General features: G+C 42.1%; 1 protein-coding gene and 1 long non-coding RNA gene across 5 annotated transcripts in view; one reads left to right on the top strand and one right to left on the bottom strand.

The window, feature by feature from the left end:
• Nucleotides 1-930: 930 nt before the first annotated feature.
• On the top strand, nt 931-13,823 carry LOC115478244. Its single transcript, XR_003943472.1, has 4 exons — nt 931-1,085; nt 2,295-2,301; nt 12,358-12,363; nt 13,810-13,823. It is a non-coding gene; the product is annotated as an uncharacterized LOC115478244 (long non-coding RNA).
• A 2,280-nt stretch (nt 13,824-16,103) lies between these two features.
• XRCC3 (X-ray repair cross complementing 3) overlaps nt 16,104-24,819 on the bottom strand; it is a 50,076-nt gene continuing 41,360 nt past the window's right edge. For all 4 annotated transcript variants that reach the window (XM_030215557.1, XM_030215560.1, XM_030215558.1 and 1 more), the window contains 3 exons: nt 24,464-24,676; nt 22,320-22,366; nt 16,104-18,424 (listed from right to left, as the gene is read on the bottom strand). In XM_030215557.1, coding sequence (XP_030071417.1) covers nt 18,178-18,424; nt 22,320-22,366; nt 24,464-24,676 — 507 coding nt within the window. In that variant the 3' untranslated portion in view covers nt 16,104-18,177. The remainder of the gene's footprint in view (nt 18,425-22,319; nt 22,367-24,463; nt 24,677-24,819) is intronic.

The raw sequence follows: 24,819 nt of genomic DNA, 5'->3' as shown, positions 1-24,819 counted from the left end.
AGAAGCCATCTAAAAGCAAAAATTTTCATAGGAAAGTTTTTCAAATCTGCATTACTAGCTATAACAGCAGTAATAGAACATAGTAATAAAAGCAGAGGGTTTGGGGTTTTTTTTTTTTTTTTTGGAAGGCTTTTCCATTTTTCAAGTAAAATGTTGAGACTTTTCAATTTAGCCACCCAAGAGATATGTAAGTATATATTGACTATTACTACAGAGTATACATACGCCCTAGAGAATGTTACATAGTTGAAAAGTGAAACAGATTATTTTAACTTGATGGTCGTACATCTTGCTTTAAAAAATTGTGGTTAGCTTGCTCAGCACAGTTAACTGGCTTTAAATGGTAGTTTTCCACAAATCTGATAAAAGAAGCATATCTATCAAAAGCCTAATCAGAGTTGAATTGATCCAGTAAAAAGGTTTCATCTTCATCAGTGTCAAAATGTTAGGTCTTGCCAGATTCCCTTAGGACTTTTCCTGTCTAAGAACAAGACCAAAAAATGATGCATTAGGGTCCAGATACAGACTTGAAGGATGTGCCTTCTGCTGCTGCTGCTTTAAGAGAATGATTCCACCATGTGCTAGTTCTTAGATAAGCTTCCTTGTACACTTAAACACTATCAGGTTGGGTCACATGCAAGACTTGATTCTAGCACGTCGGAGGTCATGCCCATGATTATATTGGTTCCTGTGTGGTATTTGCAGATTGTTTATTTGCTCTGTCATGTACCTTTTTTTGTAACTTACCAGATTTCATTGGTTGTTCTGTGGTGTCCTTAGAACAGAGCTTCCCAAACTGTGGTTCGTGCACTGCCTGGAGGTCACATGCTTTCTGCAGCTGTGCAAATTTGGGTCACGGCCACAGAAAGATTGGTAAGCACTGCTTTGGAATTAGCATGTTAGCTGTCAGTACTGAGAAGTAACTTTTGGAAGTGTATAATGGGCATTTATTGGGAAGTGGAAATAACTTTTAAAGGTATGAACATTAGTTTAAGAAATTCTACATATGATTATGGTTTGAGGACTGTCCTGTTAAGAGCAAATTATGATGGGAAATGGTAAGTAAGGCTGTCATGTGAATGTGTGTACAGTGACTTTAAAGTTATGTTTACAGTATTAGGATAACGTGTTTTGTTTTTTTTTACCCAGTGATGAGGCTTCCTTTGAGCCTTATTAAGAGTATCAATGTTACATCATCAGAATATTCTAATTTTATAGAAACTTCGTAATTGGAGCTGTTTTGCATGAAAATTGTAAAAAAAAAAAAAAACCCAAACCATTGTAGTATGGGCTTTACCTTATGATAGGAATATTTACTCATGCAAAGACTATTTGTTAAAAAAAAAAAAAAGTTCTTTTTTGTTCTACTGAACTTGTGGGAAAATATTTTGAAAGTTTACACATTGTTTTCGAGCTGTTGAAAACAATATAGTTATTGAAGTGAAATACGACATAGGAGTGCATTACCCCAGGGAAAACAGTTTGTCTATGCCGTTGAAGCTCTCTAGAAAACTGAGATGTGTGCTATGTTTTCATTACTGAGGTCATGAAAGCAGAAAAGGTGTGACAGATGTAATTTTGAGATTGTTAGCAAAATCTATGCCTTATATTGTACCGTTAGTTTAAAACTGTATCTAAACAATCCTGATATAAATGTGAGCCCTTCCTTAGAGGAGCAGTGGTATGATCACACCAGGTGACAGAGGATGATGGAGGGGATACTAGGAGGTGGTTTGTGGGGAAGACAAATGCAGGAACAGTGTATCATACCTGCTGTCCCTGACACATGCTTAGAAAGCACTGGGAAGAGAAAAGACATCAAGGTAATCACATCACCATAATGTATTGTAATACATCAAAAATCAAAATGTGTTACGTTAGTAGACAGATGCAGTTTCAGGACCTTCTAAATTACAGATGCCTTAAGCTTCTGTCAAATAGAGAGAGAAATACTTTCCTATTTTCCTTATCCTAGTTGTAACATGTAACTCAAACAACTGGTAAGACGCAATTGATGCAGCACCAAAAAAGAGTAGCAGTATGCCTGAGCCAATGCCACAGCAAAATGTGACGCATCCGCTCCTGCCCCAGAGACTGGTTCCAGCCCAGGGAGCATCCTGTTTGCCCTACCTGAGTTCCGGCCCTGTGATACTAGTTATTTTACTCAGAATAGAAGTGAGAAGCACTTGGCAGTTACCTTAAGGTTACAAAACTTAAGTCATCTTCAGATTAACAGGATACCCATAATTGTCCCTGTTAGATTAAAAAATACAGAACCACTGCTGTGAAATAAGTGTTTGAGTTAGGTCCAAGGACTGTTCTATATCTATCCCATTTGACTGCAGTCTAATCAGTTTTGAGCAATTTCTACAAGTCGGTTCTAAAAATCTGACAATTATCATAAAAAAACTGGATAAAACTGTCATGATAAATGAATAACATAGACTACCTTCTGAAAATTCCAAGTGTCCAGCAGTGGCCTCCACCAGCTTTCATACATTTTCTTCCTCCTCCTTTGGCCCTCACTGTAGACCACATCTTGTGCTGGTGGAAGAACTGGAGCTGCCTTCTCTGAAAGTCACACTTTTCACACAGCTCTTGCACCAGGAGGACTTGCTCCTATGGCAGTAATTCCTCCCTGCCCCAAACAGGAAACTTAAACTCAAGTCTCCTGCACAGTTTTATTTTTATAGTTTTGATTTTTAGGATCAAGACTGAAGAACCGACCAATCAGTAGTACAAAAAAAAACTGGATTGGGCACCTACCTTGTTGAATTGTGATGCTTGTAATTCAAAATCTGTTTTTGTATTCTTCAAAACATTTAGCTCTACAAATGCACTTTGTAAGCCATTCAACTATTCAAGCTTTTGATCAGCAATATGATGTTGAACATGTATTTCCTATTTATGTCACTGTTACTATTAAAGAGGCATTTCAGCTAGCCCACCAAAAGCTGGCAAAAGTGAGTGCTTCCAAGGTGTAGTGTAGTAACCTACACACTTGCAACCAGACAATCGCTTAAACATTACTGTAAGTAATTTGTTTATTTCTACAAGCAACTCCCTCTGAACAAGATAAGAGAAGCATACAGTTGTCCCTTACAAAACTGGGCAGAGGCTGGAGCTCCATCAGGGACAAACACATAGGCACCTGAGATGCCCCATGTGCTCACTGGCATACATATGCTCTCGCCCTTCCAACAAGACCAAAACAATCTTACCCCCCATGCCTAGCTAGCTATTACCATCTCCAGCCCTGCTTGAGTACAGGCCATAGTTGCATCACATCCCCCAGCATGACTATTCCAGTGGGGTCTTACACCACCCTTGTTCTGTCACCCCAGCAAAGATCCATCAAATGGGGATTAACATCCTGCCTCAGCAACAGTTCTCTGACGGCTATTGCACTATGCTAGTGGTGCCTTCCTCCCCTTTTTAGCAACTGCTTTGGGTACTGCCTCCTTCAGCCAGCATGCTATGATGATTTACAACGTACATGAACATCTCAAACCTTAGGTAGCAGCTCCCCTCTTGCTTGTTTAGAAACTCAATCCAAGGGAGGGAAGATGCCCATTTGAGTTGGGGAAGCAGCAGTGGCAGCATGAGAACGCAGCTTATAATTCCTGTTTACCACATACTCTTCAGCTTCTCCCACTCTAGCCAGTACATGGCTGTGATTTGGCCACCTCATTCATGTTGCCCACACTGGTTTTCCACTCTGCTACCTTCTCCCCATTCCTTCTGTCCAATCTGTAGTGGTACTTTCTGGATCCCTTGGGCCATTTTAATGTCAGCTGCCCAGATTGGCCAGGCAGCCTTTCTACTTCTCTTCATGTGCTGAACCTGGAATCTTGGAGAAAGTAACGTCAACGTTTGGTTTGTTTTGTTTTGTTCCCTGTTTGGAGGATGGATAGTACTACATGTTAGAATTCTACACCTTTGGGGAGCACTTTAATGTGAATATTTTTATATATTGTTTTTTTCCATCAAAGCTGTACTGCCCTCTTTAAATGGTTGTTTCATGCATCTGTTCATAGTGTTTGTATGATTGTAAAGTATTGGCAGAATGTGGGTCAGTCCTCCATTTATTGTAAATGAAAATGTAAAATAAAGGTGGAGAGCTAAAGTCTAATTTTTTACATTAGATATCTAAAAGTCGTTTAGTAAGTAACATAAAAATGTGGAAAATAACTGCAGTATTTGCATATCTTGTTCACACAACAGGGTCCCTTTTGTTATCCATATGAATCCCCCAGTGTGCTAAAATTGGCCAAAAAATTGCTTTTAGGTCCCCAATCTATGAAAATATGCTAGAAGCTTGCATAAGGGCCATATTGAAGTCGTCACTCTCTGCTTTTTGAGCACATATGCTGCATAATCTAACCAGCCCAAAGTTAAAGCCAGTTAACTCGAGGAATCTTCCCAGCAGGCCCCAGTTAGTGATTAATGTACTGTGCATCCCCCATTTGATTTCCTGCATCCCCATACCACCCACCAGAGATCTCTTCCTTATGCTCCCATTTATCTTACCTTCTACTGACTGGACTCCAGTAAAAGTCTTGTGGCCCAGTAAATGTGGCTTATCGTGTGAAGTATTGCTGGGTCATATCCCTGTAGGAGGTGAGCCTGCAATAGGTGGGAAAATGTGGGTACAAATGCAACAAATAATAAGCAGTGTACCTCCTGGGTAGGCTGCTACTTTGGAGGTACTGGAAAAGGTAAGGGAGATGTTTTGGCTCTTGCCATGGTAATTTTAATGGCGGTGCCTTTCTGTGGTGGGAGGGTCCTTCTAATGTTACTATCTTTATAATTACCTTTGTAGTGTACCTTAGTGGCACATTAAAGAGTGTAAATTACATCAAGATTATCAAATCGTTCTTTTCTGAAGATTTATTGCTGTTCTATGCATCAGTCTCCACTGGATTTATATTAATCTATTCTATACCTTGCTTTGAACATCTTTAACAGCATTTGTCAATAAGATTACCAGTTGGAATCAGTTTGTACAAGAGTAGGCTCCTGTCTAAGATACGCTACCTACAAAGGTAATTATAAAGAGTTAGTAAATAGCATGGTAACATTAGAAGGACCCTCCCACCACAGAAAGGCACCTCCATTAAAATTATGGCAAGAGCCAAAACATCTCCCTTACCTTTCCCCAGTACCTCCAACCCTGAAATAAACACCCAGGGCCTGACATTTAGACAAACTACCTAATGTTTAAAGGGAAAACTGGTGCTTTACTTCATATATTCAACTGTGCTGTCTGTTCAACTAGCACTACTGAATGTCTAATTGGCAACTGTACTGGCAACTACCTTTTAATTTAGGTTTGCTACTTTGATTTTTGTGTTGATCCACTTTGAACTTGGTTGTGGTTTGGAGGGAGGGAGAGTGATAACATTCAATACAAAACATTACTAGTGCTAGCTGAGTAGGCAGCAGAATGCATTCAAAGCTGAGGAGAATCAAGGAGGGCCCTCAGTGTTGCCCCACTCACCTGCATTACTTTTGTTAAGGTACTCTGCTAAGTTGGGTTCCCTTTTAAAATTTAAAAAGACCACTGCAGAACTCGGGCAACAAAAGAAAGAGAATGAGAGAGGCCAGTAACAAAAATAGAGAGAGACTGTAGCATCTTTCCAGCTCACAGTCTGTTACTTGGCAACAACTACCTGGCCTCTGCTGCCTTATCAATAACAGTGTGGTCAAGTTGAGCAATTTCTGGGTATTAATATCTGTGCCTTACTCAAGCGCACCAACTTCCTTCTTTTATCAATCTGAAAATATCAATATACAGCATCTTGTTAACTTTCTCTGCAAGAATCTAGAGTCAGTTGCTACAGTTTGGTCAAGGTAACTAAAGCAGAAGTACCTCACTTGGCCATCTACTCTTTACCCTTCTGTACTACACAATCAGTGCTCTGTCCCCCTACTTTATTTAATGTTTGTTTGTGCGAATCTCATCAGCTGTTGAGATAATTTAGGATCGCTTGTTTCTCATGCTGATGACATCACACTATTTTCAGTTTTGCATGATTTCTCTGAAACTGCTAGGCAAATGATATGATCTCACATTAGATGTTAATGAATGAAGTGAAGATCAATCCAAGTAAAACTAATATTTTGTGGGTTGGGGAAGAGATGGAATCATTCCTAGCACAACCATTAGGTTGTCAGGTCTAGTATCAAAAATCTTCAGGGTTACCCAAGACTCCAGTTTTGAGTATGGAGTTGCATATAAATGAAGTTGTTCGGGAAAACCTTTAAGTTAAAGCTTCTTCAAAGATTAAAACCATTCTTGGAGTTATCTGAGAACAATTCTGCATGCCACTACTACTAGCCAATTGGACTACTGCAACATAGTCCTGTTGGGTCTGCCTAATGCTCAAATTTGCTGCTCATACTGTTGGAGCTAATTTTCACTTGGCTACATAAATTCAAGATCAATGGGACATTTATACTGGCAGCGAAGGCACCTGATATTTCTGTGGGCAAAAACATATTTGAACATTATACTTTAATTGTGCTGCTATTATCACCCCATCCCTGCCTCAAAAACAGCCTGATTGTTACATAACTAACTTTTCACTGCTTAGGTACATGACTAGATCCATTTAAAATCTTGTCTTTCTATTGCTATCTACTAAATACACCACTCTCTTTGTAGCTCACCTTCATAGGTATCGGTAGTAAGAGCAGCAGTGGAAGGCAGCTGCATAGAAGGCAGCCAGGCACAGGATGTTTTTAGTAGCAGCTGCGATAGAGACAGTGAGGGAACTGCAGCCAGCACAGCAGCAAATGTGAGGAAGGCAAGGCATGCCATCTGTGCAGGGAAATGGAGGCGGATAGGTGGCCCTTGAGCACAATCAACACTTAACAACAGTCAGTTACATTGGAGTCCTGCTGTAGCCCACCTCTTTCTTATGCAGGAGGATTATTTATATTGCTCCCACCAACTCAGTGTGGCAGAGACCTTTCAGGTTTCCTCTTCTTACTGCCCACTGTAATCCATCACTTTCAATGTGCTGAGCCTCTCCTCTGTGAATTGGACTGTTGTCCCACTGGTAAAACTACTGTTAAGACAAGTTGGAACTGCCATCTCAGCTTGACCGACATCTACAGGTGCAATCAGGTAGGGCTGATGCAGGATCTTAGACACCCTAGGCAAACCTTATGCCCCCACCCCCAAATAAATTTTAGACCCTTTGGTGGCCCCAACAATCATGATCAATACCACCCACCCTCTTGGAATAATTAGATTAAATGGACTATCTGACAACTGCCTACCTACCCTCCCTGCAGGCAAAAGTACACGCAAATGGATCATTGAGTTTGTGTAGTTGTTGGGACCTATTATTTTGCTGGCTCTGCTTAGGGGCAGCTTATCCATACTAGAGACTTGCATGGGGATTTGCAGTAATTCCCCGCCTGGGTTGTGGGGTTCCCACAGGGACAGTAGTTCTGCAAGGTTCTTGTGGAAATGTAAGCTGCATTTGCACCAGCCTCTCACCTACCAAGTTCTTTGAGTGCTGCCTCCTCCTTCTGGCTTTAACAGCACAGATGTGGAAAGTATTCTATTAATCCTCTTTGCTCCCAGGCTGATGCGTAGGCCTCAGCTCTGACACAGGCACGAGCTTCAGAGGTCACCCATCCTGTTGGCGTGTGCATGTAGCAACCTCTCAGCACATAGTGCCAGCTAATTAGAGACGAGTCTTACATGTGCGTACCAGAGTGTTCCAAGCTCCCAACTTCCATTCCTTCCTTGCCTGCAGTGCTGCGGTTTGAACCCAAACAGCTGACCAGAATTTGTCTTTAGGTACCATTAAATTCTTGTGGGGACAGGTGAGAACAGGAAAGGTTCCAGGGGGAACGGGTTAGATTTCTGCCCCTGTGCAGCTCTCTATAATTCTTCCTACCATACTATGGTCTGTCCTGCTATATTAGCCTATCCCTATCTCTATCACAATTTGCAGCAGCACTATAGCCACCCAAACTGTGAGGCATCTCATCCTTACCTTCATAGCTTTTCCCACCTGCATTCACTCACATCATGGGGAGCTCAAGAGCACAGCCTCAGAGCCTTGATCATGCTCCATAGAGACAAAGCACCTGTACTCTTCAAAGGCAGTGTTGGTATGTTTCCTTCCCCAGCAAACTTGTTTTGTTTTTTTTCTCAGTGGTCATGGGCCCCAGATCACCTGCTTACCTTGTTCCTCTGCACTTCTCTCCATGTGCCATAGCAGAAAAACACCGAGGCTTGAACAACTTTGAGGACCTTGGCCATTTACAATCTGCCCTATTCATTGAAACACTGGGCGACAACCTAGCCCAGTGATGGCGAACCTTTCAGAGACCGAGTGCCCAAACAGCAACCCAAAATCTAATTATTTATCGCAAAGTGCCAACAGGGCAATTTAACCTGAATAACAGAACTTTAAAAGCATTTGGCATGCTTTTGAATAATTAATGTGATTTTTGCTGTTGCAAATTAAATGATCCCAGGTTCCAATCTAATTCATGTTTAATGTGGGATAAAATGCCATAAATAATAAATATAAACTTTTAATGTTGAGCACCTGATTCTCAAAGTGGACATATTCCAAAAACTATCATGAAAATAAAATGATTTTTTTCTACCTTTGTTGTCTGGTGACTTTGTTTTTCTGATCATTCTGGCCCAGTATCTGATTCTGCTGCTATCTGTCCTCTTAACTCTGCTTCCAGGGCTTCCTTTCCATTTATTTCTTTACTTTCCGCCTTTCTTCTTCATTTCTTGCCCTACATCCGTAAGTAAAAGCTGGGTCCTCCGCAGACTTGACTGTCCAGTGGATCCAGCTTCTGCTTATTTTCTTCATCCATGTGCAGTTTTTCTCCTCTCTTCCTTTTCTCTCATCTCCTTCCTCACTCTTCCCTCCCCTCCATCCATCCATGTCCAGCGATTCTCCTTCTCTCCCCCTTGCCCTCCCCTCCATCCACCCATCTCCAGCGATTCTCTTCTCTCCCCCTTGCCCTCCCCTCCATCCACCCATCTCCAGCAATTCTCTTCTCTCCCCCCTGCCCCTCTCCTGCATCCACCTTGTCCAGCGAGTCTCTTCCCTCCCCCTGCCCCCCCCCCTCCAGCCACCCATACCCAGCGATTCTCCTCGCTCCCCTGCCCCCCCCCTACAGCCACCCAGGTTATCCAGTGGATTCTTCTGGGCAGGCAGGAAAGATCCCCAGTCTTGCCTGCCCGCTGCCGGTGCTGACTCTCCCACGGCGCTACAGCATCACTCTTCAAAATGGCTGCCGAGACTTACAAGGGCGGCCTCCAAGACAGCAGAAGTCTCGGGTCAACGCGGGCAGGCAAGACTGGGGATATTTCCTGTCTGCCCCGATGAATACCGCCTTCAGGTACTCGGAGGGACCCTGTAGCTCGGGGGGAGGGAGGAGAGCCGGCTCACTCTCAAGAACAACCGGCTCTTGCGAACCTGCTCCAGCACACCACTGGGTGGAGGGGACTGCGGTGCTGACGGGGGGAATTTTGGCCCCCCCCCCCCCTGCACCCCCCTCTCCGTGGCCCTGGCGATGGCGAGTGTGCCCTCTCTGGCACGCATACCATAGGTTCACCATCACTGACCCAGCCCATATCAGCTTCCTTAGCCTCAGCAGCAGATGAATCCAGAAACTGGTGGGTTGTATCCACCTACCAGCAGGTGGAAATAGAGAACACTGAAAGAAGGCAATGACCCTGGACGTCCAGCTCCTGGATTCAACTTAGTAGGGGGCGCCTGAGCTTGGCCAGTTGAGCAGGGTGTGTGTGACTGAGGGTGCCCTGCCTTACTGCATCCTTCCCCTTCTCCCAGTAGTCCTACTGTGTGCTGTTATTTTGGCTGCATTTGCTCTTCCTCACATGGAAAAAAAAAAAAAAAGCACTCCATGCAGCTTTAAGTACTACACGCCGAAGACAGAACCCTGTGTCTGACAGAGCTGGGTGCTGGAACTGTGGAGCACCGTTCGGTCTCCGGGGAGTACAACAAGCACAGTATGACAGGGTGAGTACTTTTTTATTTATTTTAATTTTTTTATTGTAGTTTTTAACATTTTTACAAGTCATTCACTTATTAACTGAAACACAGCCATGGAAAAGTATCTGTAAGAAAAAATTATCACAAAAATTAAATTACATCAGCTTTCTTAGACCACTAGAGTTGGAGGGGGGGGGGGGGGCGTGAAATAGGAAATAACATAGGAGTTTTATAGATAAAAATAAATAGCTTTAAAGGCTATGTGTGGTGCCTCTAATTTTTACTTTATCCAACATTATTTTAACTTTTTCAAATCTAGAAATGCTTTCAATTGTTCAGGTGTATAAAATATATACTTTGTCTCTCCAAATCTTATCAAACATTTACATGGATAGGCAAGGAACAATGTACCCCCGAGTTCCAATACTTCATAGACAAGAAAATCTTTCTCCTTTCTTGAGTTGTTTAGTAACGTCTGGATAGACCCAAATTTTTCCACCCTCCAAAAGTTCTTTGGAGTGTTTAAAATAGTCTTAAAATAACATTAAGGTCTTGTTCGAATACAAAGGAGACTAATGTGGCTCTCTCCGAAGCGTTTTCTATCGATTGTTCCAAAATAGCAGAAATATTATTCAGGTCAATAGTTTCTCCCCCACCTCTGAAGTCCCCTTCATTTTTTCCAGGCTTTTTAGGAAGATAATAAATCTTGTTGATGGGGGGAATAACATCTTGAGGTATTTTCAAATTTTCAAGCAAATACCTTTTAAATAAATCAATAGGCAAAGACCCTGGTACTTTTGGGAAATTCAAGAGGCGCAGATTCAAACATCTATTATAGTTCTCTATCTGCTCAATTTTCCTATGAAGAGCCATTTGTCTTTAACCGTTGTAGAGTTAAATTCTTGTATTTGTTTCATATCGTTTGAATCAAGTTAACCCGAGTGGGATATGCAGGAATGCTGGCTAGAGGCTTCTTTGAAGCGCTCTTTTGAGGTGTCAGCCCTGGCGTTACAGCCAGCCATTTGTAGCTCATATGCAACCAGGGCTTGTTTGTCCTGGCTCCAACAGGCAGTCAAGCAGAATCTAGAGTCTTCTTACTCCCTGTCAGTCTGCTCTGGATAGGGAATCAGCTCTGGCCTATTTAGTGGATGCTCTCTATGATCCGGTGAGAGCATCCACCAGTAGATGTCTTTGGCTGTTGCTTCTAGGCGCTTACTGTGGCTTTGCCATTGGTCAGCGGATATGGTCTCTAAGCAGTGGCTCACTAAATTGCCCTTTCGGGGGAAGCTGTTGTTCGGTGAGGACTTGGAAAAGATTGTTAAAGACTTGGGAGATTCCAAATCCCAGCACCTTCCAGAGGATAAGCCCAAGTCTTCTTCCAGGGCCTCCTCTTCGAAGCCTTGATTTCATGAGGCTCGAAGATATCGGCATGGGCGAGCCTCATCCTCTTTTCAGCATCCCAGATTTCAGTAGTGCTCTTTGTTTTAACAAGAAGCCCTCCGGAGCAGGCCTACAGCAGGGAGCTCCGGGGTGCTCTATGCAATGATGGGGCACCGGTCAACTCTTCTGTTACTTGGATAGGTGGTCAGCTGACCCTTTTCTAGGAAGAGTGGGCCAACACTACTTCAGACCAATGGGTTCTAGAGTTGATCAGAGATGGGTACAAGCTAGAATTTTTTGTACCCGTAGGAGATGCCTTTTTGGAGTCACGGTGTGCCACAGCTATCAAGTGGGCGACAGTAAACGACACCTTGCAGTCTCTGCTGGAGTTGGGGGCTGTGACGCCTGTTCCACACACCGAGCTTTGCTTGGGCCAGTATGCAATCTATTTGTGGTGCCCCGCAAAGGAGGTTCCTTCAGACGAGTTTCTATGAGTGAAGCATTGCTGCATGGAAACTTTAAGGTCTGTGGTGGCGGCAGTCCAGCCAGGGGAGTTCCTCATGAGGCTGTATCTCAAACAGGCCTATTTGCATATTCTTATTTGGCCCCCTCATCAACGATTTCTACATTTTGTGGTCCAGAGTCAATTCTTCAATTCTGAGCCTTGCCATTGGGCTGGCCATGGTGCCATGCACCTTTCCCAAAGTAATGGTGTTGGCGGCTGCATTCCTACGGATAGAGGGTGTCAGAGTACATCCTTATTTCAATGATTGGCTGATCTGGGTGGATTCGGAATATACTAGCCAAAGCCAGTGTCAAAGTTCTCCAGTCTCTCAGCTGGGTGATCAATTTTCCAAAGTCATCTGACTCCCTCTCAGACTCTGGAATATCTGGGGGTCCACTTTGACTCTGCATGGGGGTGCGTTTTCCTGCTGGAGGGCAGGAGACTCAAGCTCCTGAGTCAGGAGCACAGATTGTTGTGCCTTCCTTGACCCTACACATGGGACAATGTGCAGGTACTGGGCTTGAAAGCGGCTACCCTGGAGGTGGTACCATGGGCAAGGGCTCACATGAGACTGCTGCAGCATGCGTTACTGAACCGGTGGTCTCCAATGTCTCTGGAGTATCGGTGGTGTCTGCCTTGGCTTCCAGGGGGCGCAGCACAGCATGAGTTGGTGCCTCTGCGAGGTCAACCTGCTGTGGGGGATGCAGTTGTGACCCCACAGTGGTTAGTTGTAGTGACGGATGCCAGTCTTGTGAGGTGTGGGGCTCATTGCCTCCACCACTATGTCCAGGGTCATTGGACACAAATGGAAGATGAGTGGTCCATCAATCAGTTGGAGTTGAGGGCCATGCTCAGAGCCTTTCTGGCCTTCCAGACAATGCTGTAGGGTCAATCTGTCCAGATCCCCTCGAACAAATACGATGGCAGTGGCCTACATCAACCGCCAGGGCAGCACAAGAGCAGATTATTTTTTTATTTTTGTTACATTTGTACCCTGCGCTTTCCCACTCATGGCAGGCTCAATGGCGGCTTACATGGGGCAATGGAGGGTTAAGTGACTTGCCCAGAGTCACAAGGAGCTGCCTGTGCCTGAAGTGGGAATCGAACTCAGTTCCCCAGGACTAAAGTCCACCACCCTAACCACTAGGCCACTCCTCCATTCCTCCAAGTTGGAAGTGGAGGCAGCCACAACATTCAGGAATGGGCAAAGCATCATTTACTTCTCTTGTCAGCGGCCCACAGTGCAGGTCAGAGCAACGTGCAGGCTGATTTTCTCAGCCATCATTGTCTCAACTCTGCAGAGTGGGAGCTGGCAGCGGGGGCGTTTTGCCAGATCTGCTGCAAGTGGGGGACTCCGGAAATCGATCTCATTGCGTCCACCACAAATGCCAAGGTGGACAGGTTTTGCAGCAGAAGAGAACTCTGCTCCTAAGGGTTGTATGCTCTGTTGCAACCGTGGCCGGTATTTATCCTTGTGTATGTGTTTTCACCTTGGCCCTTAATCGGCCGGATTCTTCATAAGATTCGTCTTCACCAGGGATTAGTAATTCTGGTGGCACCAGACTGGCCATGCTGCCCTTGGTATGAGACTGGGTGTTTAAATGGCAGATGATGTGAGCAAGTGCAGAGTGATGCACGTGGGAAAGAGGAACCCGAATTATAGCTACGACATGCAAGGTTCCATGTTAGGAGTCACAGACCAAGAAAGGGATCTAGGTGTCGTCGTTGATACATTGAAACCTTCTGCTCAGTGTGCTGCTGCAGCTAAGAAAGCAAATAGAATGTTAAGTATTAGGAAAGGAATGGAAAACAAAAATGAGGATGTTATAATGCCTTTGTATTGCTCAATGATGCGACCGCACCTCGAATATTGTGTTCAATTCTGGTTGCCGCATCTCAAAAAAGATATAGTGGAATTAGAAAATGTGCAGAGAAGGGCGACGAAAATGATAAAGGGGGATGGGAGACTTCCCTATGAGGAAAGGCTAAAGCGGTTAGGGCTGTTCAGCTTGGAGAAAATGTGGCTGAGGGGAGATGAACGGGTAGATATGAAGCGTCTGTTTACACTTTCCAAAAATACTAGGACTAGAGGGTATGCGATAAAGATATAATGTAGTAAATTTAAAACGAATCGGAGAAAATGTTTCTTCACTCAAAGTGGAATTTAATCTCTGGAATTCATTGCCAGAGAATGTGATAAAGGTGGTTAGCTTAGCGGAGTTTTAAAAAGGTTTGGACGGCTTCCTAAAGGAAAAGCCAATAGACCATTATTAAGTGGACTTGGGGAAAATCCACTATTTCTGGGGTAAGCAGTATAAAATGTTTTGTACTTTTTTGGGATCTTGCCAGGTATTTTTGACCTGGATTGGCCACTGTTGGAAACAGGATGCTGGGCTTGATGGACCTTTGGTCTTTCCCAGTATGGCAATACTTATGTACTTATCCATTTGTTTTCAAAGTATTTCCATGTAATTTCATTGAGTGTCCCCTGGTCTTTGTACTTTTAGAAAAAGTGCCATATGTTCAGATGCAGTCCAGCAAAGAACAGCTCTCAAAGATTTCCTTAAATCTCTGTAGAAGCCAAGCCTATCAAAATCGGAACTTGAGAAATTGAATGTTCCCTTTACTTTAAATGAAGTAAATGCAGCTACTTCATCTCTAAACTCTGGCAAGCCCCTGGGGGTGATGGTTTCACAACTGATTATTATATGCACTTTTCACCTATAATAGCCCCTAAGTTTTTGTGTGTCTATACTTTTTTTTAACTAAATCCAAAAGTTCAGGTACCTTTGCTGAAGCAAATGTTGTACTTCTTGAGAAATCTGGCAGAGATTATTTGTTGGCAAAAAATATAGGCCAATCTCTCTGTTCAAAATTCTGCTGTACAACTTACATTCCACCAGTGCTGCTATGCTCATATTAGCCCTCTCCTCAAGTCATTTCATTGGCTCCCTATCCGTTTCCGCATACAGTAAAAACTCTTCTTGACTTACAAGTGCATTCACTCTGCAGCTCCTTAGTACCTCTCCACTCTTATCTCTTCTTACACTGCTCCCCAGGAACGCCATTCATTGGGTAAATCTCTCTTGTCTTTACCCTTCTCTTCCACTGCCAACTCCAGATTCCATTCCTTTTATCATGCTGCACCACAACCCCTATTCACTTGTTAAGTACCTATGTTTTATCATTCCCACCTTAAGTATTTCCTTTATCTCTTATTTGCCCTGCGTATGTCTAGTAGCACTATAGAAATGATTAGTAGTAGTAGTGTATAACTCTGTCTCCAATTTCAAACTTACATAGAACCCAAATCATATACTCCCTTTTCACCCTATCAAGGCCTTTCTCTGCATCCAAGCTTGCTAGCACTGCTCCATTACTACCCCTTCTCCATCAAGGCAAATCACCCTGGAATTAATGATGTTTTTGTTAAGATACTAGAAAAAGCAGTTTTACAACAGTATCAAGATTTTCTGGATGATTATAAAAACCCAGACATGTCCCTTGGGGGGGGGGGGGGGGGAGCATTATTTTGGATGGGAGGGTGTTGTCTGTAAAGGGGGTTAGGGGAAAGGGTTTCAAGGTAAGGTTGGGTTGGGGGGGTGGTATTCAAGCTATGATATAAAGTTGATGATGTTTTGTTGCCATTGTAGCTATTTGGCTGACGTTCTATTGACTCATTCAGAATATGTTTGTATCTGTTAACAAGTCATCAATAAAAAATTGTTAAACCTTAAATTTCTAGACATGTTTCAATTCAGCTTTAGACCAAAACACTCGACTGAGACTCTACTTATCTCAGTGTTTGATTCTATTTGCCCAAGTTTTGATTACGGTATACAGTACTTTATGGTCCTTTTCAATATTAGTTGTATTTGACACTATACAGCATGATCTTTTGATAAATTATTTAAAGTCCTTGGGCATGGTGGGAGGGGGGGGGGAGTTTAAATTGGCAATGTTTTCATGTTCCAACAGAGGTCTAATTCCTCAAATTGGAAGACTTTTGAGTCAGGGTTCTGCAAGGCTTTATCGCCAGTGCTGTTTAATATTTACATGATTCCTATCATGTTCTTTGTTTAGGTTTACAATTTAGATTATAGGCAGATCACATTCAATTTTCCTTTCCTATCTCAGGGACAATTGATGAGAAACGATGTCCTGGTTGTCCTCAGAAAAACATTTCACTCGCCATAATTGATGGTTTGAGTCATGGGGTCTACTGCTTTAAAGCCACTTCCAGCCCCATGCCGACGTGGGTCCATATCTCTCTCTGCCCAGCTTCCTTCATGATGCGTATCCCCTAACACCTGCATAAATGTTCTGCGCTCCTCCATCTTGGTACACATTTTGACAGTCCCCTGTTAAATCTTTACTCTTGCCAGGTACTGGAGCTCAAACTGGATACCTTTTATTGTAGAGCTGAAAGCAATATGAGATAAGCTCTTGCTATTTCACTACCACCTGTGCCAAAAAGTCTTTAAAAAAAGCAGGAGTGTCACTCCACTGAATTCCAAGGACCCTGCCAGTTTATAACATCAAGAACCTGGTTACTGCCAGGTACTTGTGACCTGGCTAGATGCACCATTGGCCTGTCCTAGTATGGCTACTCGTATGTTCTTAACCTTAATTTAACACTTGCACTACCACTGGCCTCAACCTCATGTTCTTACCTGATTTGGGGCCCAAATGGTGTGCCCATTCCATCTTTAGCACATTCTCCTTTTCAACCATGACTATAGTTTATTAAATTTACTTAACCGCCGTAACTGCCTGAGCAGAGCGGGGTACAAAACAAAAAAGAAAGGAGCAACAATTGATAGTTTTGTCATCTACAACAGCAATCATATTGCATTAAATGTCAAGCCGCCACCTCTGACATAATACAAGCTACTCAGGCCCTGCCATCTTGTCCCCTGTGCCTCTCAATTTCTCCACTGCCATTTTCCAACATATCCCTCAGTCTTCTTTCACAGGCAGAAGTATATATATCAAACCTGTCCCTGCCACTCGTTAAATTAGTTGCTATGATGGATGAAAAAGAATTTTAAGCTATTTTCAGGGGAATCTAAGGGGAGCTGCGTGGGAATGAGCCTGCTCACCCCAAGGTCATCCCATGATTCTGGCCTTCTTTCAACTCTTTATGAATTTCAAACACTGTTTTTGACTGATTGTTATCTTTAACATGGATTAAGGTCCAGTCATTATCCACAAAATTTCAAGTCATCTTCCCCCAGTCATGAAAAACATACAAATATCTCACAGCTGAAAACATTTGCATCATTTTACGTCACCATCTCATAGCTTGGTTCCACGGAAGTGATAAATAGCTAAAGTATATTAAAAACAAAATACATGCAAATAATGTATTATACAGTATGAAACATTGCCTCTATTTATATTAACCAGATGTATCTTCACTATTTTGTATGCCCATGGTAAACTTTATGTTGTACAACCTCTTAGTGACATTCCTTCAGAAAGGCAGTTAAATCATAATAAATATGCTGAACTATCAATAAAGCTTATTAACAAAATGAGAGAATTCTACTCTCCTTGGAAAATATATTTTAACCCTTTGTGATCAAGGTCTAGTTACTGTATGTGATGGAAATCGTGAATGAACCAAGTCACTTTATGCTTTGGAAGAGCAAATATTCCATTTGGAAGATATCCTGGCACCCTTTCTAGAGCCAATGAGTCAAAGTACTGAGATTTCAAGGCACATTTACAGCCTTGTGGAAACATTTTATGAATGCTAATCATTAAGAAGTCCTTTTACTAAGGTGCACTTAATGTTAAGATGCCAATTATATTCATTTAGTGTACTAACTGCAGTAGTAGATCAAAATAGCAGCTCCAATACTCCAGAACAGTTTTTTTTACAAATGTACTAGTTCCAACTTTGATAGAGGAATATTGATCTTTTTGTTAAGCTTTTCTAGATTGGAAAATGGGTTTCCAATCTCTTCAGAGAAAAAATAATAACCAGGATCATTTGGATTCCAAGATTTATAGAGTAGCTTCACAAATAACTTGAATTGGCTCTGTATATTTAGTAGAAATCTATAACAATTAGACATAATCCTTTCTGTGTGTGTGTGTGCGCGCATTGAAGGATTAACAATTATTATACCTAGGGGAACCCTCAGTGCAGACTATACAGACTAACAAAGGTCACTATACAAAATAGGATCTTTTGTTGTAGTACCAGCTACTTGTTTTATAGTGATTCTTTTCCAGCTGTTTTCTTTAGATCACTCTTGAGCATTCATCAGAAATCAGTAGCTATTCTTTTTCCTTTCTGCCCCTTACGCCTTCCAGATTTATCATATAGTAGCAAAGAGACTGAGGAAGATGAGGAGCAAAAATGACTTCCATAATCCGCAAAACATTTCTGTACTGTGGTGGTGCATCAGCAGGACATTCTTCTGGTTCTGCTTCAGTGTAGTGTGTTCGAGTCACCATCAGTCTCATCAGCAGCTGATTGGACCAGGTTATTCCCAAAGCTGGAGATACCTTCTTATCCAATAAACTAATAATAACAAAAAAAACATGTATGCAGTGTCTCAGAATTTGTTGAAAGGATTTTATCAGGTTTTCTAGAACAAATTATAACAAACTTGGACACACAAAACATGCTGAAAGTTGTCTGAGCTAGTGTTTAGATTCACTTGAATTGAGAAACTGGATGTCCTCTTCTCCATAGCCAGGAAGATCATCATTTTGACTACTATAAACTCCACAGTACAAGTAAATCAGGTCTTTAGGAAAAGGTTTATCCATGGAAATATTTCCAGCTGGCTCTACAGAGGAATGTGGCATGTCATGGCCTGAACTCAGACCATCCATTTACTCAAATTGATGTAAGTGTCTAAATCGAAGCAATAAAAAGGAGATCTAGCTGGCTTGGTAGGAGGGATGATGATCAAGAAAACAAAGCAATAGAGCTGAGACGGGGAAGATGAACGTGTTCCAAGCAGAACTGCTGTAGCCCTCTCAGAACCTCATTTTATTTATTTTTTTAAAATTTTTTAGCCCACCTATAGCCTAATTGGGTTACAAACATAAACATACATATTATAATTATAAAATTATGACTGAACACAGTCCTATGATTGTCAGACATTAAAAAATGCATGAACAAATGAATAGGTTTTTAACCACCTCTTAAAATGCACTGTATTCTTACATAGACGCAGAAACCCTGGCAAAGCATCCCACAGTACTGGACCAGCCACAGAAAATGCAGCTGATCTAAGATCTGCATAATGACTCTTTCTAAAGATAATCGCATTGCTGTCTCAGATCTCAACTTCATCCTTAGCAAATAGACTGACAAGCTGTGGATAAAATACCAGGGGGCTCAAGGATAAGCCCTTAAACTGCACACTATATATCACTGGCAGTCAATGTAACTGTTTAAAAATCGGAATAACATTAACATATCCATAAGAATAGCCATACTCGGTCAGACCAATGGTCCATCTAGCCCAGTATCCTGCTTCCAACAGTGACCAATCCAGGTCACTAGTACCTGGCAGACACCCAAATAGTAACAACATTCCAGAATCCCAAAGAATAGCAGTAGCTTCCCCATGTCTGTCTCACTAGCAGACTATGGACTTTTCCTCCAGGAACTTGTCCAAACCTTTTTTTAAACCTAGATACACTAACCACTGTTAGTACATCCTCCAGCAAAGAGTTCCTGAGCTTAACTATTTGTTGAGTTTAAAAGTATTTCCAAGTAATTTCCTTGAGTGACCCCTAGTCTTTGTACTTTTGGAATAAGTAAAAAATTGATTCACTTCTACTCGTTCAGCACCAGCTTGGAAAAGAGACATATATGGGGAGATATGATTGAAGTCTACAAAATCCTGAGTGAAGAGCCCTAACCTGTTTAGCCTTTCCTCATATGAGAGGCATTCCAGCCCCTTTATCATTTTCGCTGCTCTCCTTTGAACCTTTTCTAATTCTGCTATATCTTTTTTGATATGTGGTGACCAGAACGGAACGCAACACATGTACATAAGTACTGCCATACTGGGAGAGACTGAAGGTCCATCAAGCCCAGCATCCTGTTTCCACAATGGGCAAGAGTCACAACACAAACAGGGAAAACCTCTACGTCAGAAAGACCAAACAAGAAAATGTAGAGGCTGAACAAGGGACGAGTCCACCACTGGAGATGTTATGGAGAAACACTTCATTGATGTAAATATTAAGGGACCCGACATGGTCCGTGTTTCGGCGTAATCGCCTACATCAAGGGTCACATGGATAATTCATCCAAAGGAGCTTAAATCATATTTAGCAATTGTCAAACTGGAGGTCTGTTATACAGTCAGGACTGATAGGAAGTTATGCACAAATAAACTGCCATTGATAAACTCTATGGGGTCTGCTCCTTTGGATGAATTATCCATGTGACCCTTGATGTAGATGATATGCCAAAACACGGACCGTGTCGAGTCCCTTAATATTTACATCAATAAAGTGTTTCTCTATAACATCTCCAGTGGTGGATTCGTCCCATGTTCAGCCTCTTTTTCTTGTTTGGTCCATAGTGGCCAATCCAGGTCACAAGTACCTGGCAAGATCCCAAAACAGTACAATATACAATTTATGCTGCTTATCTTAGAAATAAGAAGTGCATTTTCCCCAAGTCCATTTTAATAATGGCCTTGGACTTTTCTTTTAAGAAGCTATCCAAACCTTTTTTAAACCCCGCTAAACTAATTGCTTTTACTACATTCTCTGCCAAGAAATCCAGAGTTTAATTATACATTGAGTGAAGAAATATTTCCTCCCATTCGTTTTAAATTTACTACTTTCTTGCTTCATTGTGTGCCCCCTAGTCCTAGTATTTTTGGAAAGAGTAAACAAGCAAATCACGTCTACCCGTGAATTTTATAGACCTCTATCATAGCTCCCTTCAGCTGTCTTTTCTCCAAGCTCCCCTAGCCGCTTTAGCCTCTCTCCTCATAGGGAAGTCGTCCCATCCCCTTTATCGTTTTCTTCACACTTCTCTGTACCTTTCCTAATTCCACTACATCTTTTTTGAGATGCAGTAACCAGAATTGCACATATTTGAGGTGCGGTTGCACCACGGAGCGATACAAAGGCATTGTAACGTTCTCATTTTTGTTTTCCATTCTTTTCCTAATAATACCTGTCACTGAGGATGGGAAAAATCGGGACATCCTATTTCCCTACATATTGTACAGTATCCACAGTGGCCAAGAGTCACAACACAAACAGGGAAAACCGCTACGTCAGAAAGACCAAACAGGAAAATGTAGAGGCTGAACAAGGGACAAGTCCACCAATGGAGATGTTATGGAGAAATATTAAGGGACCTGACATGGTCCGTGTTTCGGCGTAATCGCTATGCTGTAATTAAGCTGTCCAGTGTGCACCGGAAGCGTTACAATATTATTTGCTGGGGTGTCTCTTTACGCTGATAACAGACCATGAGCCCCCTCAAGTGGTTTCCCCATCATAAGGAATACAATAGTCAAATAATGCAATGGTTCCTGATACTATAGCCCTTTCAATTTGATGTATGACACTGGACTGCCTGGGAGCATAAAAATGCTAGACGTCCTCACTCAGGAGGTGGGCCCCGTTAATGCAAGCACTCAACAGAATATGATTGAGCTGAGGGGAGAGGATAGATAGTGGAGTATACAGGAAGTTGTCACTTTCCCTTAAAAATACTCCCTCATGGAGCCACATTAAGAAGCCAGTACAGAGAAGGGAAGGCATGGCAGGTAGGGCAAAGCAGGGAGGGAGTGGTTTAGGCAGCCAGACAAAACTCCTGAGCACAGTCAAGTCAGAGGCCCAGGAAAAAGAGAAATAGTCCTATAGCATATGCCTCCACTAAGCTAAAAGAAACCTACTTAAGGTAGACAAAGCTTTATCTTCGAACCTCATGAGTTCCATTCTGAGGCTTAGCTGGAGGAAGGCCAGAAATTGTGTAACACAACAGCTAGGCTATGTGCATTGTGACTTTGGGGTTTGTCAGCAACAGGCCTGTGTGAAGACTGCACCTGAATCCTAAGAGTCTTTAATTCTAATTTACTGTACCTGTGAAGTGATAGGCTTTAGCATATTTTGCATTAAAGTGTTTTGTTTTTTTTTATTACTTTTAGCTCCACACCCAAACCCTCACTCACGCTTCTATAGGCCCATTAACCCAAAAGCCTTAAATACAATTCAGCCAAGTGCAGTTAACATATGTACTGTAAGGCCTGTGTTAATGCATGCCTCATTTACATTTTATCACTGGCTATTATTAATGCAGGTATTAAACACTGAATTAATGCACAATAGCAGGTGATTATTAATATACTTTAGCATACCAGACCTTAAATCTTTTCATTTTTAATCATCTTTTGAACGTCTTTAAATTTGCAACAAGAACTTACCCAAAGTTACTTTGTTTAGCATCCGTGTCGCCCACTGCATCAGTCACCTAGAAGATTAGATGATACAGAGCTGAATTGGATAAAATTGCACTATACACACGTCCAAGAAAGACAAGTTGAGAGATCCTAGACATATATGGGAGGCTGTGAAAGCAAAAGTTCTTTATTGTTATAATGGAAGGTTGCAGTTTGGGATTTAGTTCTAATGTATCTTCATTTTTTTAAAAAAAATTTTCACACTGTTATTGAACATCAAAATCAGTATACAAACTATGGATAAACATCACCAAGTAACACTCCAGAAACACAAACATAATAATAGTGCTAACCTCCCCACCCCCCCTGCCACCCACTAGTCTATCTTCATTCCGAGATGCTGAATATTTTATTAGCAAAAAGAAATCTTGGTAGTCTTGAGTTTTTTTTGTAATTTTTTGTATGGATGTAGAGGTGTGTTATAATGAATTTATCATCTTTCCTATTATGTAGTTTTTTTTTTTCATCTTTGTGTATTTTAAATTGTACACTGCTGAGATCCTACTAGCTAAGCAGCATATCAATTTGAATAAACTAAACTAATTTCTCTTTCCACTCTACTGCGATTACCCTAATGTTCCAACTATTATTTCTTAAGCTCTGTTCAGTAATGTGGCTTATGGAAACTGAAGAACACACACCAAATGGCCCTCATGCCATTAAGCCTTACATTGAATATGAATACATAAAATGTATCATACCAGGTCAGATCAAAGGGCCACTAAGTTTCTGACAGCTTGCTCTGCCCACTACAGTTCTCATCCCCCCTCCCCCAGGGTACTTGTTCCAGCCCACTCCCCAAAGAGGTGGCAGAGAACATCTGCACATCAGGATGTTTCATCCTTCTGTGCTATCCAACTTCTGATTTAAAACATGCAGCTGTATAGAGCCCATGCAGGTCAAATCAGCACCTGGGCCCAGAATCATATAGGAGGAGGAAGCGGACCAATGTGCAGACTGTTGCTACCTCCTCTTGCTGCACAGTCATTGGTATAGGATGGGAGGGGGGGAAATGATAAAGGAGAACCATCATTTCTGCCTCCTGTTCCCTGCACAGAATATTGGGTAAATTCTGCATTCCACAGCGGTGCACAATTTCCCCCGGAAAAATGTGTGAACTCGTGAATGACACGGGGATAAAATTTGTTCCTGTCCCTGTGGGTTCTGTCTCCATCCCCACCCTGTCTGCGCAGGCCCTATCCCGTCCCCGCAGGTCCTGTCCCCGCCGGCTCTGTTTTCAGAAGCCTTGAACACTTATGATTTTATATTTAAATCTTTTTATTAAAGTATAAAAAGGAACAATATGCTGTGCAACTGTTGTGTATAAATTACAAATAGAAAACAATAATAACAATGAGCAACTATAATAAACCCTCCCACCACCACCACCACCACCCTCACCCTCTACCCTTCCAGCCCTAACAATATCTGACTTCTACTACCCCAAGGAATCCTAATCCACCCTGTTAAAATGTCTAGGGGTACAAAATACAACCCGTTCTGTATGCCCTAGAGGGGAGAAATATGCCCTATAAAGCACTGTTATGATTTTTTAATCTGTGGATGAATAAGAAGTCATCAACAATCTCAGAATTCAGTCTAGCTCTCCTGTCTTCCACAGTCCTTCCAGCAATAGAAGATGTCTTCTTAGAAGACGTGCTGGTAGCAGGATCAGGATCCCCCATGCAAATTTTGCTAGCTGTGGCCAGCATGTTTCTTGTTTTTCCAAAAAACAAAAATATTATCATCTGCATCAAACGAACATAAATAATAGTCCACTTCATGAACAGGCTTCAAAGTAGAAAGTGACACGGGGACAAAGATTGTCCATGTCCTCACGGATTCTGTCCCCGGCCCCATCCCCATGGTTACCGTGGGTCCCCGTGTCATTCTCTAGTGTGAACTGCTCCCTATTTACCTGTTCCACTCCACTCACAATCTTATGGACCTCTCAGCTGTCTCTTCTCCATGCTGAAGAGCCCTAAACTGTTTAGCCTTTCTTTATAGGGGAATTATTTCATTCGCCTTATAATTTTTAGATACACATTTCAATATTTCTAGAAAAAGACCCATAAATAATCTGCAGGATATGAAATCATTAATTATACCTGATTAATGCACAGTACAGGAGTTTGGAATCTGCTACTTAAATTCTGAAGTTTTGCACCAAATGTCTGTAGATATTTAGCTCTGATAGCTGAGTCTTTGGCTGCAAATTCACCTCGGAACAACGCAGCAATAGAGTCAATGATGATAAGCCGCACTGAGCCTCGCAAAAGCAGGATGGGAACACGTTTGGTGATACAGTCGTTCAGAGTGTCCTGCAAGAAAGTGTGACATTATGCAACAGCTCAAAACTGAGGATGCTTGCAAAGGCAGACTGTGATAGCTCATAACACATCTCTAGAATGATGACGCTATGGTGAAATCTGCAGTTGAAACTATAACCAGCTAAGAATTGCTA

The sequence above is a fragment of the Microcaecilia unicolor genome, chromosome 9 (assembly GCF_901765095.1).
Source record: "Microcaecilia unicolor chromosome 9, aMicUni1.1, whole genome shotgun sequence".
NCBI lineage: Eukaryota > Metazoa > Chordata > Amphibia > Gymnophiona > Siphonopidae > Microcaecilia > Microcaecilia unicolor.
This window is presented reverse-complemented; position numbering and strand designations above follow the sequence as displayed.